This window comes from Ascaphus truei, chromosome 4 (assembly GCF_040206685.1).
Source record: "Ascaphus truei isolate aAscTru1 chromosome 4, aAscTru1.hap1, whole genome shotgun sequence".
Lineage (NCBI taxonomy): Eukaryota > Metazoa > Chordata > Amphibia > Anura > Ascaphidae > Ascaphus > Ascaphus truei.
Genome location: NC_134486.1, coordinates 365,178,366 through 365,191,768, shown reverse-complemented (window position 1 = coordinate 365,191,768; position 13,403 = coordinate 365,178,366). Strand labels below are relative to the sequence as shown.

Sequence of the window (13,403 nt, the reverse complement as noted above, 5' to 3'; positions counted from 1 at the left end):
CGCCACATTTGGCGAAAACCAAACACAGCATATCAGCACAAACACCTCATCCCAACTGTCAAGCACGGTGGTGGAGGGGTGATGATTTGGCCTTGTTTTTGCAGCCACAGGACCTGGGAACCTTGCAGTCATTGAGTCGATCATGAACTCCTCTGTATACCAAAGTAATCTAGAGTCAAATGTGAGGCCATCTATCCAACAGCTAAAGCTTGGCCAAAATTGGGTCATGCAACAGGACAATGATCCCAAGTACACCATCAAATCTACAACAGAGTGGCTGAAAAAGAAAAGAATCAAGGTGTTGCAATGGCCCAGTCAAAGTCCAGACCTCAACCCGATTAAAATGCTGTGGCTGGACCTTAAGAGAGCTGTGCATAAACAAATGCCAACAAACCTCAATGAACAGAAGCAATATTGTAAAGAAGAGTGGGCCAAAATTCCTCCACAACAATGTGAGAGACTGATAAAGTCATACAGAAAACGATTACTTCAAGTTATTGCTGCTAAAGGTGGTTCTACAAGCTATTGAATCATAAGGTGTACTTAGTTTTTCACACAGGGCTTCTCCATTTTGGCTTTATTTTTGTTAAATAAATGATGACACGGTGTAATATGTCATGTGTTGTTGTTCATCTGAGGTTGTATTTACCTAATTTTAAGACCTGCTAAGGAACAGATGATTGTTATTATGTCCTGATATGTAAGAGTTATTATATCCTTCCGCTCTAAAGCGTTGTACTAGCACCCTATCTGCACAACTAGATTTGGTCAAACTATGCCCGTAGGACTGACCTGGTAGAACCCAGTATACTGGTCCTTGCCATAGAGGCCACTAGCTGAGGCCTCTCCCTGTGGTCCGGAGAAAAGGTCTGTCTCCATCTTATCACAACGTTCGCGCATTATCTCTGCTTGTTGCTCCGCAGAGAAATAACCATCTTCCCACCAGTGGTCTGTATAGGATCCCCGTTCTACCAAAAACCTTGTGCGCTTTAAGTGGGGTACATATTCCCTAAAATTCGGATCCCACCATGGTAAATTGTCCGCGTCAGTAGGCACATTGTCAGTCACTCGTAAGGTAGTTAGTGTACCGGAAACAGCTACTGTCTTAGCTGCAGGAATGGCCACTGTCATAACAGGCGTAACTGCCCGGTGTTTGTCACTATGGGCACCATCATCCCCTCCCGCAACTTTAGGGCTACTATCCGAACTGAGAGAGCAATTAAGGGGCGGTGATCGGGCAGAACTAGAACTCGGGGCAGAACGGAATAAGTCCCTGGCACCAAAGTCCAAAGTCTCTGTTGGAGCAGAGCGGCTAGCTCCAATGGAACCGGCAACTGGGGAGGCTGTCCTGGTTAGGGCCTTTAGCATGTCACGCCCAAGAGCGCGGACAACCTCTCCAGGGGCAATGGCCATGGTCTCCGGTGGTTCGGTCTCCAAAGAACGGCGTCATTGGTCCCGCTCCCGCTTTCGGACTTGGCAGTGCTGCAAGAATAGTTCCCCGGGAGGGGCACTCACCACCATGGCAGCAGGAACTGGCGTATAGACAGGAAGATCAGCATCGACAGTCGTCTCCATCGCAGGGTCCTCTTCGATGATCACATTATCCGTGCTGTCACCATAGGTATGGGTCATATAAGCCATAGCTCGGTCGCAGGCTTTACAAACAGCCCGGCACTTAAGTCGGAGCTGGGACATCCCTCCAGGAACGTTGGTCGGGGGAAGGTCGGCATTGGGATGTCCAGGTATGAACCAGGACTCGTGACAGATGATCGGCTTTTTCCATCATCGACGGCTGGTAAGGGAGTACACGCACGTCTGTACTGTAAGGCTACCACATGCAAGTGAAGTTAGATCTCCACACTCACACAGGAAGCAAAGGGATATGCCCATAGCTCCTCCCTTTGGTTTTAAGAACAGCAACTAGGGAAGCAAGGTGTAACTTGGTGTTCGCGCCAATCCCAAATATTATGGCTAGAAGGGCGCGATCAGGTTCCGTGCCAAACCTAGAAGGTTTTGCAGAACATATTTTGCAACTTTAACTTTTGCAGATTTTGCACAGCTTGCCATGCAGACTCCCGTTGAGCAGGAACCGCCATTTTGTAAACATAGAATAGTCCTTGCAGCTCCCGTTTGAGCGGGAACCGCCATTTGTGATAGAAAAGCACCGTTCTTTTAAAGCACAGTAAACACAATAGTTGTAGCAGCTGAATAGAGTGGGTGCACAGGGCCTTGGTGTCGCCTCAAAGGCTCGTCCCCCAACAGCTCTTGGTCGAATTTAGGGTAGGGTATCCCCTCCCCGGTGACGCCTCGGGAAGCAGTCCCCCCCTTTTTGGGTATCTACGTTCCCCGGGGGAACCTCGGGGTGTGCCCCAATAGAATACAGGCAGTTCTGTAATAATGAAGGGTATCCACATTCCCCGGGGTCGCCTCGAGGTACTCCCCAACATTTTTAAGGAAGGGTAACCACGTTCCGCGGTGTCGCCTTTAGGTACGCCCCACAATAGTATTTTTTTAAGGAAGGGTGACCACGTTCCCTCGTGTCACCTCTGGGCACGCCCCAACAAGTTGTAGCAGTAGATGGGTATCCACATTCCCCGGTGAAGCCTCGAGGTATGCCCCAACACTTTATAGTAGTAAAAGGATTGTGTGTAACCACCTTCCCGGTGTCGTCTCGGGAAGCTGTCCCCAACATCACCCAGAGCAATGCAGGGCAGCAAGCCCCAAACCCCAGTCCAGATAGTGTACAAGTCCAATAAACAGAAGCACGACTCTGATTCCTGCTGCAAAAACCTGTCCTGATGCCTATCTCCGCAGTGCTTCCAAATGCAGCCCTCTTTCCCCTACCCTGTGGGAAATGTTCTTGCTCCCAGTGTATTCTGTGGCTGCTGTGGTCATACCTGTGAGGCAAAAAGGCTGGAGATCTCCGCGGTGGTGTGGGGAGTGTCAGGACAGGTTTGCGGTGAATTCCTCAGTGGTCAGCGCCTCCAGTCCAAGAGGATCCTGAGGCTTCAGGATGCACCTCATGGACAAATCTTCTTCCTTTAGTCATTACCATGCTTCAAAGACTACACCAGGTGCATATTTGACTGAGGTTTATTCATCTTCATAGTACTGTACATGCACTGAATTGTACATCATTGTACCCTATCCCATCTTGGTCTAAGCCTCAGCCACTTCTCTATGCAGAGTACATATATTCTGGTCTCTTCCAATAGCACTCCTTAGGCCGAGCTTATAGTGCCGTCGCCATTTGCAAAAAGCTGCGTTTCAGTTTTGGGCGACGTCGCTGGCTGCAAGACCAGCAGCATCATAAAAGGAGAGGGTAGAGGCACGGAGAAGCTCCCGATTGGCCGCCAAGGGAGGCTGTCGCCGAAAAAAATCAAATAACAGTGACTACCAGATTTCTGGTACCACTGTCGCTCCGTCGCACAATGCATTTGTTTTGCTGGCACTATAAGCGCAGTCTTACTCCTTGAAGGTTAGCACAATAACTCTTTCTCTGGAGCTACTGTATCTTAGTCTGCTCCTTACTCTTCTCCTTCACTGTGGAGACTGCTCCCACTCCCTTCCCTGGGGGGTGGCTAGTAAACAGCCTATTTCTGTCATAGGCCCCCCTTACTTTAGTGAGAGGCCACTATAACTTTATTGTTCATACCTGCTGAACAATGTAACATCACACACTGAACATTTGAATGAATTCCCTTTAGGAATCATGCTCACACTGCCCACAACCTATGGCGACTTACAATGGAACCCGAGGCAAGGAATAGTAGTCCAGAGAGACCTGGCTACACAGTATACAGAGGTACAGAGAGACCTGGCTACACAGTATACAGCAATTGATCACAAGGACTCTTTCATTCATATATTTCACTAAGAAATTGTTCATAGATACCTCGCAATTACATGTTGTAAAATTGTATCCGACGTATACAACCGATTATGCTCAACCTTTCCACAAACATTCACCAAACCAATCTGACCTGAAATCCAAAATGTCAGACGGATTGGTGAATTTGTGAGGGAGTTATGTGCAACTGAAAAGGGGAGGTTATAATGCAAGTGTAACGGATTTTCTGGCCTGGCATGACCCACCCAATCTCATATTGGCCCCTGTGGTCTAACCAGCCCCCATTACATGGTCGTGTCTGGTGGTGCACCTGTTGGCAACAGGACTCCTGAGTCTCCCGCATGATGTTGTGTGGGGATGGCCAACCCAGACAGGCAGCTGAGGTAGTGTGTGCGAGTCCTACCTATATCCAGTGCAGCGCCTCCACCTCATCAGGATCCCTGCGTCCGCATGGGGATGATTCTGATGAGGAACTCCTTCGTGGTGCCATCCTCTGTAGAGTAACTCCAGACTCACACATGAGAATGTCTTTGATCAAGGTGTCTTTATTGTGGCTTACGGTGCGGGCCAACTGCCCCGTACAGTGAGTTGTCTAGCCACACATCTTGCTGTGTTATCCTTTCAAAGGTACACCCTCCCAATGGAGTGGGATCCCCTCTCCCCTCAGGGAGATCACCCCTGTGCCAGGTCCCTGGACACAGTATGGCTTGGACAGCTAGATGTCACTTAACATAACTTAGGGCCACTAGTTAAAGCACTAGTGTGCCACCAATTCCCAAGTCTCAACGCAGACTTGCTCCTTACTCCAACACACTAACTTTGAGCAGTGCTGTGCCTTATATCCCTCAGGGGGCAGGCACATCTCTGATGTCACTAACGGTGGACTCAGAGTATGTAGCCACTCCCATCCATACATAGGGCACCTCACCAGGGTGTGAGGGCAAACCTCCATGATTACTGCTGGCATCCCTGTAACTTACCAGGTTTACTGCCAGCAGGAGAGAAAACTGCAGACCATTTTACAGCATGGCTACACAAGTCTTGTTAAAACCTTAACTATGGATGCGCGGTATATATATATATAATATATACTGTATATAATATAGCAGGAGAAGCAGGCACTCCATGTCTTCAGTTCAGCTTCTTTATTTCTACATTTTGGCTGAAAAAAAGATTTGTATATTTGTTTCACTGCTTCTCAGGGCACTTCTGTTTTATTAACTCATTTTAACTGCACTGTAGTTCACACATAGCACATTTAAACCCCTTCATATATTCATTTTCTAAAGTTTGTTTGTCAAAATAACCCATCGTAGAACTCTACTTACAAATCCTGCAGTTTATTGGTGAAACACCAGACAGAGGACACAGCGATTCAGGTCCATCTTTGGACCTTTCATCAGGTGTCAGGATGGACCTGAAATGTTGTATGCTCTGATGTTTCACCAATAAACGGAATGATTTGTAAGCAGGGTTACCACCACTCCTGGTTTGACCTGGAGACTACAGGTTTTGGCCACGTATCTCCGTGCTACGGGTTTACCTTGTAAACCTCCGGATGGCGTTGTTCGGCGGCAGCGTCTCCCGGCATCCTCGGCGTCCTCCCGGCATCTTCCCCTGCAACTCATGTCAAATGGTGCTGCTTTGCTACGTCAACGGGAATGCCACATGACATCACAGCGTCATGTGTCGCCCGTTGCCATGACAATGAGATGCTACTTGACGTCATGACATCACGTGCTGCTGCATTGATGACGTGACGCTATAAGGCGTTCCGTTGTCATGGCAACTTGACGCCACGTAACTTTGTGACGTCACGTTGCGTCCTGTTGTCATGGCAATGCACCATATATATATTTTTTCAATATATGATTGTGCATAGGTGTTGGCTCCCACGCATTAGTTTTTTTTTTACCCCACGGAAAGGGTAAGGGCGTCCCCTTACAGATTCCTTAGTGTCCCCAGATTTAGCGAGGGCTACATTGTGTGTGGATCTCCAGTCTCAGTTCATCCCCATGCAGCAGACAAGTGAATAAAGTAATCTGGGAAGTGTTAGAACTCAGTGTGTGGATTTCTGGGGAAGCACATAAATTTATTCCCTGACTTCGGACCTACCTATGGAGCTCTCAGTTTCCAGCCAATCCCCTGCCAGTATAGATAGAGCTATTGCAGACATAAGGAATCAGTGTTAGAAGGTTTGTTGCCTGGGAACAGTGGAGGGGATGTGATGTAAGTCCCTGTGCTGGGGGGAGAGAAGACAGACAAGAGGGTAGAGTTCAGCAAGAGCAGAATTATCAGAGTGGCTGTTACACAAAACAGCACAGTTAATGGGTGTAGAAACAGGAGCTTTGATACAGAGCACATGGAGTAGAGTGGCGGTGACAAAGAGAACAGGAAGTTAAAGCTGTTGTAAGACAGACGAGTCATGACAAGCAGGGATAGAAGCTGTTAAGTTGCGTTTATAGTAGGCGCGTGTGCATGACGGAGCACATGGCGTCGCGCCTGCCTGACGCTCGAGCGATCCCTGCACTGAGGTCCGAGGCAACGGGGAGGCGTGGCAAAGGCTGGTTCGCCCTCATTGGCTGAACCGCTCACGTGAGGCGGCCGTCGCAGGAAAAGACAAGATCATTTGTCTTTTCAATAATCTGCCGTGCGGTCGCTCTGCATTGCTCACACGGTCACACACCCTATAGGCGGCCCCATAGAGAAGAGGTCTGGTTTTCGCGCCGTGCATGCGTGCGCCGGCACGTCAACTATAATCGCGGCCTTACACTGAAGCAGCTCAGAAAATAAGAGATAAGAGTGCAGATCTTGAAAGGTTCCCAGCCTGTATGTTTTGCTGTGCTGTTTCTGACTGGCCCTGTATTGACATTCACATCATATAGGTGAGGAGTATGTACTATTATATCTGTGCAAAGCTATAGTTTCCAGCCAAGCTGCTCAGTATTGCCACATGATTTAAGAGACACTGAAAGACCTTCACCGAAACGTTAATTCCAGCTACGGGTTGCACCTACCAACCTGCAGCGATAGCTGTAGCAGTTTTGCAGTGCCCTGCACCTTTCCCAGAGGGGATCCTCCCCATGCGCACCACTCTAGTACCATTCTGACCGGTCAATCGAGCAACACCTACACGCTACAACACCTGGGACTCCAAAGGTAAGGGTATCTTGGGAGAAAGTGGGGTGCAACGTCTTGTTTGTTTCTTACCTTTTTATCCAGTAAAATATCTGCTATTGGAATAATGTAAACCAGACATTGAGAACAATAAATGAATGGTGAATATATACTGTATGTGTATAAGGTTACAGGTTGTTCTATGGAGGTACCAGTGCTGGTCTCATTGCCTATTTGCTGTCCTGGCCCAAAACCCCTATCTGCCCTATTCGGTCAACCCCCCCCCCCCCTGTCGCGGAGCTGGTCCCCTCAGTTATATTAATCAGGAATCTTATCAACATTCTACATGGTGGAGAAATCCCCTGCATGCAATAAACCATGACAAGTATTCTTTTCTCTACCGCCAAGCAGCTCAGGCCATTCACCTTCATCGGTTCGCCCAGGAGGAAGCAAGAAGTGGACTCCTGTTAGCACCACTCTATAAGATTACCAATCACCCAAATTCTAAAAGCCCGCTACACGGGCGCCAAAGTTTTTTGCATACACACATAGCACATGTTGTACTTCTAAATGTTAACCCCTTAGGCACCGCATACATGTTACGAATCCAATGCTATTGACTATATTACTGTTGTATTTCCTCTTTTCTCTATGCAGTGGAGGAAATACAAAGGACACAATATAACATTGGTTGTGTAGGTACCTGCTGAAAGGGTCTATACCCCGACGTGGTTACAGGCTTGACATGTTTTGGCCAAAAGATTGAACTAAATGACCCAAAGTTAGGAGAACACACATATAGAAATTAATCAAATAATTTGGCATATTGAATGCGCATTGTCTTATGTTTACTGATATATATACTGTATATAGTAAAAAAAATAGATCACTAGTGATCTAAATTACCCGCACAACAATAAGTTAGGGCAAAAGATTACTATTAATGCATCCAATATGCACAGAGGTCCAACATTGACCTTCTTTAGGAGTAACATCTCCGTTAGGGGCCATACACTAAATACCCTAAAAAGGCGCGAACATACAATAGCAGGGATGGGGGTGGGACAGAGTTGCCAGGCAACTACATGTAAATGACAGAAAAAAAATCCTGTGCATGCAGGTAAAAGGTAGGAGGAGGCAAGGTGCACCATGACAGCCACCTGGAAATATATATATATATATATATATATATATATATATACAGTGTATACATACACGTGTATATATATATATATATATATATATATATATATATATATATATATATATATATATATATATATATATATATATATATACATACACACACAATATATATATATATATCCTGACGAAGAAAGACACCATTAGAGCTTTCGAAACGCGTTGGATGGTTTTTTGGTACCGTTGGGACACCGTAGCAGTTGACGAAAATTGGTGACGTCAGCGCGCGAGCGGATCGTGTGCATTCCAGGAAGTGATTCACGACGGAGCACAGAATCTGACCCCCGGCAGCAGGAGACGAATACACCACCAGGCGAACGGCGTATCCCGACCACAAAGACCAATAAAACCAGTGCTTTTAACCTATTCACGTCTGGTGAGTAGGTTTTCAATTTTAACCAAGCGGAGCAAAGAAAGAGTTCTGGGACCAAGCCCCAAGTTTCAGGTTGTGGCAGTGCTTAGGCACCCGTCCACACCACCATTCAGTGCAAGGCACTTGTTCATTTAATCCATTTTTAATATTATGTGTATAACATTGCATTTATGATTATTTTAATTTTATAATAAATTGCTCCTTATATAATTATATTGTTATCCCTTGGGTAATACACCATTGCAGGCTTCCTGCATGTTTTGTCTTTTTCTTTTTCCTGAGGTCACAGTCTGATATAAGAAATTTCAAGCCCCCACCTCAGCGCCAGAGGAGGTTGCCTTTTTCCATAACTCCTGTTATGACATGTAAATGTGTATTCCCCTGTTCCCCCTGTTTTATTGTAACATCTGGTTAATCAGTGACTGCATCACACATACACTGGGATCTATCCGGGAGCACAAGGGTTAATAGTGGTATAGTGATTATAGCCTTTTGTGTAATTTTCCCGCCTTTTCAGGCACCATTTTGCAGGCCGCCATTGGAACTCCATGTATTTCAATGGCGAATCTTGCTGTCGAGTCCTGTTCCTGAGAAGACCAGCAGATGGCGTCCGAGAGGGAGAGCGGCGGTTTCCCATTGTAAGTCAATGGGCTCATTGACTTCAATGGAGAAATCCTCGAAAGAGCTTTCCAGGAACGAGTTGGCTGCCGTCCAAACCGCTTAACCGCAAAGCGGATACATTTTCAATAGGAGAGCTTTGATCACTGATAAGTCAAGTTCAACGACAAGTGGCGTGGGAATAAACAGTTCTAGGGCACCTAGAAATAAAATTCTTTCTGTCCCTAGTTCCTAGACCTCCCCCCACTCGACCACAACCGGGTCCCCGTATCCTGGACCCCCGATAAGGGTCGAACCGAGAAGAGCGGGCCGCGCCAGAGGTTCCAATGGCGGCGGCAGAAACAGCTCAAGAAAACGGCTAAGTGTGAAAAGCTGAAAATTGGTAATCCATAGCTCCGGTTCCGGAGGGCCCAGCGGATCAGGGTTTGGGGTATCTGTAGCCACTGCTCCGGCATCGCTGCAGAACCATCCTTGACCCGCTTGGACGAACCCGACGGAGTATGGACCCCCTTGGAGGGTCGGGACTTTTCCCATAGACTCCAATGGCGACCAAACCCCATTGACTGGCTACGGCGGAAAAACCCCATTGACTTCAACGGCGGCGTCGCCCTGTTGAAAGTCTATGGCGGGGATTCCCATAGCTGCCAACGGCGGTGGTTTGCCATTGAAAGTCTATGGCGGCGAAGCCCGTTGTTTTCAATGGGGATTTAGTGAAAAACCGTGATTTAATTTACAGCGGAGATTTGTGTATTAAAATGTGAAACGGTTTTAAGTGTATTTGTGTATCTCCGGTTCCGAAGGTCGTAGCACGTCGCAAATTGGACCATAAGGTGTCCCAGTTCCGGCATTTAGAACTGGGAAGTTTGGACCTGCTGGACCTAACGGAACCGGATATTTTAATATGTTCAGGTTTTATCCAACATACTGTATTTCAAGGTATGGGTAAAACCCAGAGGAAATTCCTTTGCATACCACGGTAGCATATGGCCAGAAAGGCGACCCAATGTCTAGGACTTGAGTATGTTTCAAAGGATTTTGTCACCTCCACTGTTTGCCTGAGGGTGGAGATTACTCAAACCAGAGCAGTCTTCAAGTGTTCCATTTCACACCTCACAAACAAAGAATATCCTGCCAGGATCCCAAACTGGTAGACTAGCTGGCATTCTTGATGTAGAGGAGGGGTTATAGAAATGAGACCCCAGAGCTCTACTGCTTATCTACCAACTAGCAGGGGGCATGGGTCAAAAAGTGTTCCCACGTTAATGAGTGGCTAGAGGTAATTGAAAACCAATCCACTGTACTCAATGTTAAGGATAGGGCACAAAAGGTTTATAAACTGATATCCACCCTGTATCCTTTGTCTTCAAAATATCATCTGAATGCTACCTGATTGCGAGAGAATTGCTATGCTTCATACTTCTCATTCCCCAACCCCAAAGTAAGTGTACTTCTTGATTGTTACTGTATTATTCGTGTGTTCACCTATCCAAAGGAATAAATATACTTTATTATATCTCAGACTCGTTCAGTTCAACCCAGTGATTTGTGTAACCTTTAATACCTGTGACAGGCTATCGTCATATATATATATATATATATATATATATATATATATATATATATATATATATATATATATATATATATATATATATATATACACATACATACACACACAATATATATATACGATATATATCCATGACTGGTCCAGACTATCTTTCTACCTTCCTGTCACGTAAGTTCTGATAGTGTGGGTTTACCCCTCCACATGCTGCCTCTCGGAGTGTTTTATGATTCCCATCCTATCTGAATACTGTTGTTCATGAAAGCAGATATACATAAAAATACAAATACACTCACATAATTGGTTATACATACACAGTTTTTCTCTCCATGCTTTGCAGGTTCCCTTTGATGTTGTTGTAAGTAGACGCCCTGGATTTGAGATCAGTGTCTATCTGCGACATTTGCTGAAAATACAATAATTCAGAATCAACTGTAAGAATCCCAACATAATGTAACACACACGTGGGCACACTGTGTATTCTGATGCTAAAACTAAGCTACAGTACCTGATCGGAACCAATCTCAAGGGAACACCAACTAACATTCTGTTTCCCAATGGCAGGTAGAAAGCAAGCCATACAGGAAAATCTTTTACATTTGTTTTCTCTCGTGGCACTTTACATTATAAATATTGCAAATAATAGATTGTAAAATCAATGGGATAGGAGACGTAATACTTTTTGTGCTATTGTGTATATAATAATAACAACAACAACTCAATAATAATAATAATAACCATCATTCTTATTAAGAAACTATTGCTAATTTCTAATAATAATTCTAAAGGATAAAAATGTCATCTTAAATAAAACCTTAGGTAGGGTGACCAGACGTCCCTGTTTATCCAGGACAGTCCTGTTTTTTAGCCGTTTGTCCCGGGTTCTGACTTTTTTGGCCAATGTCCCGGTTGTTATCGGCACTGGCCGTGCGGGTTGCGCACTTGCTGGTTGCTTGTGCGCATGTGCGATTAGCACTAGCCGTCCGTGCATGTGCATGCACGGTCGGAAGGCTCTGATCGCGCATGCACACGGGCGGTCGGCAAGTGTCGGTCGTGCATGCGCACCTGCGCGGCCAGTGTGCATGCATGATCGTGCATGCACAGTCAGCGCTCGCCGTTCGCGCATGTGCGACATTCATCCCGGTTTTTCCCAGGACAAATATGGTCACCCTAACATTAGGCAAAGTGAAGTCCCCTTCAAGTTCAATTTCCAGCGTCCGTGGGCTGTTTGCATTATGTGATGGCTGCTGCTGCTGCCATCAGACGCCTAACACTGTAAAGGTTTAACAATTAGGCCTGCAATGCCTTGCAGCGCAATGTGGGTATAGCTCCTTAACGGGGTTAGCGTAGTAGTTTAAATATTATCATGATATGTTTTTTTATATAATAATGTTGCAGTAGTTCAGGATGAAAAAATACTACAAACCAATGTTTTCCTTCTAGACAAGTGTTTTTAACTATATTTTGGTTAAGGAACCCTATAATTATATTGTGACATTCTGATGAACCCCAACCCTCTCTAATAGCGCGTCTGAGATCAGATGCATTGCAAGGAACCACAACCCTCTCTAATAGCGCGTCTGAGATCAGATGCATTGTAAGGAACCCCAACCCTCTCTAATAGCGCGTCTGAGATCAGATGCATTGCAAGGAACCACAACCCTCTCTAATAGCGCGTCTGAGATCAGATGCATTGTAAGGAACCCCAACCCTCTCTAATAGCGCGTCTGAGATCAGATGCACTGCAAGGAACCACAACCCTCTCTAATAGCGCGTCTGAGATCAGATGCACTGTAAGGAACCTCAACCCTCTCTAATAGCGCGTCTGAGATCAGATGCATTGTAAGGAACCCCAACCCTCTCTAATAGTGTGTCTGAGATCAGATGCATTGTAAGGAACCCCAACCCTCTCTAATAGTGTGTCTGAGATCAGATGCACTGTAGGGAACCCCAACCCTCTCTAATAGCGCGCCTGATATCAGATGCATTGTAAGTAACCCCATCTCTCCCTAATAGTGCGTCTGAGATCACATGCATTGTAAGGAACCCCAACCCTCTCTAATGCATTGTAAATTCTTTTGTATTTGCAGATCCACCCACAGGTGTGGAGAGCTGTCCCGGGTTCGTGGCTTCTGAGGCCCGACTAGCAAGCGCTTAAAGTTGAGCTCAACCGTTCGTCCGGCTGGTGGGTCCCAGCTCTCCCCAGCTGCAGTGAGGCCCCTTCCCCCACTGTTCCGCATCGGAAGTGGGGCTCAACTTCCGCATCCGCACACCGGAGGCTTCCCCCAAGATAAAAAAAAAAGTGTGTGTTTGTATTCTGGGGGAGAGGAGGCAAGTGTGTGTGTGTATTGCCATGCCTCCCCATCGCCTCCTCAATCGGTGGAAGCTGAGTTCACCCATCGCTCGGGCGAGAGGCACGCGCGACGCCATGTGATCGGTCCGCGTGCGCCCACTATAATCTCAGCTTTAGGGAGGTTTAAAAGCCTCGATCTCCAGTAGTCTGTGTCCTGTAGGAACCAGGGATACACAGACCCTGGGACCCTGATGGAGGAGATGAGCAAACCCTGTCAGAAGGTCTGTTTATTTGGATTATATGTCTTTGCTCCCTCTGAGACCGCTGGACTTGAACCCCCATTTTCCAGGAAGCACTGCCCGACAGCCTATAAGACTGTATA

At 46.3% G+C, this 13,403-nt stretch overlaps 1 protein-coding gene across 5 annotated transcripts in view; it reads right to left on the bottom strand.

The window, feature by feature from the left end:
* Positions 1-13,403, bottom strand: part of ATP6V1C2 (ATPase H+ transporting V1 subunit C2) — a 72,709-nt gene that overhangs the window by 29,083 nt on the left and 30,223 nt on the right. For all 5 annotated transcript variants that reach the window (XM_075598356.1, XM_075598359.1, XM_075598355.1 and 2 more), the window contains exon 6: positions 11,043-11,134. In XM_075598356.1, coding sequence (XP_075454471.1) covers positions 11,043-11,134 — 92 coding nt within the window. The remainder of the gene's footprint in view (positions 1-11,042; positions 11,135-13,403) is intronic.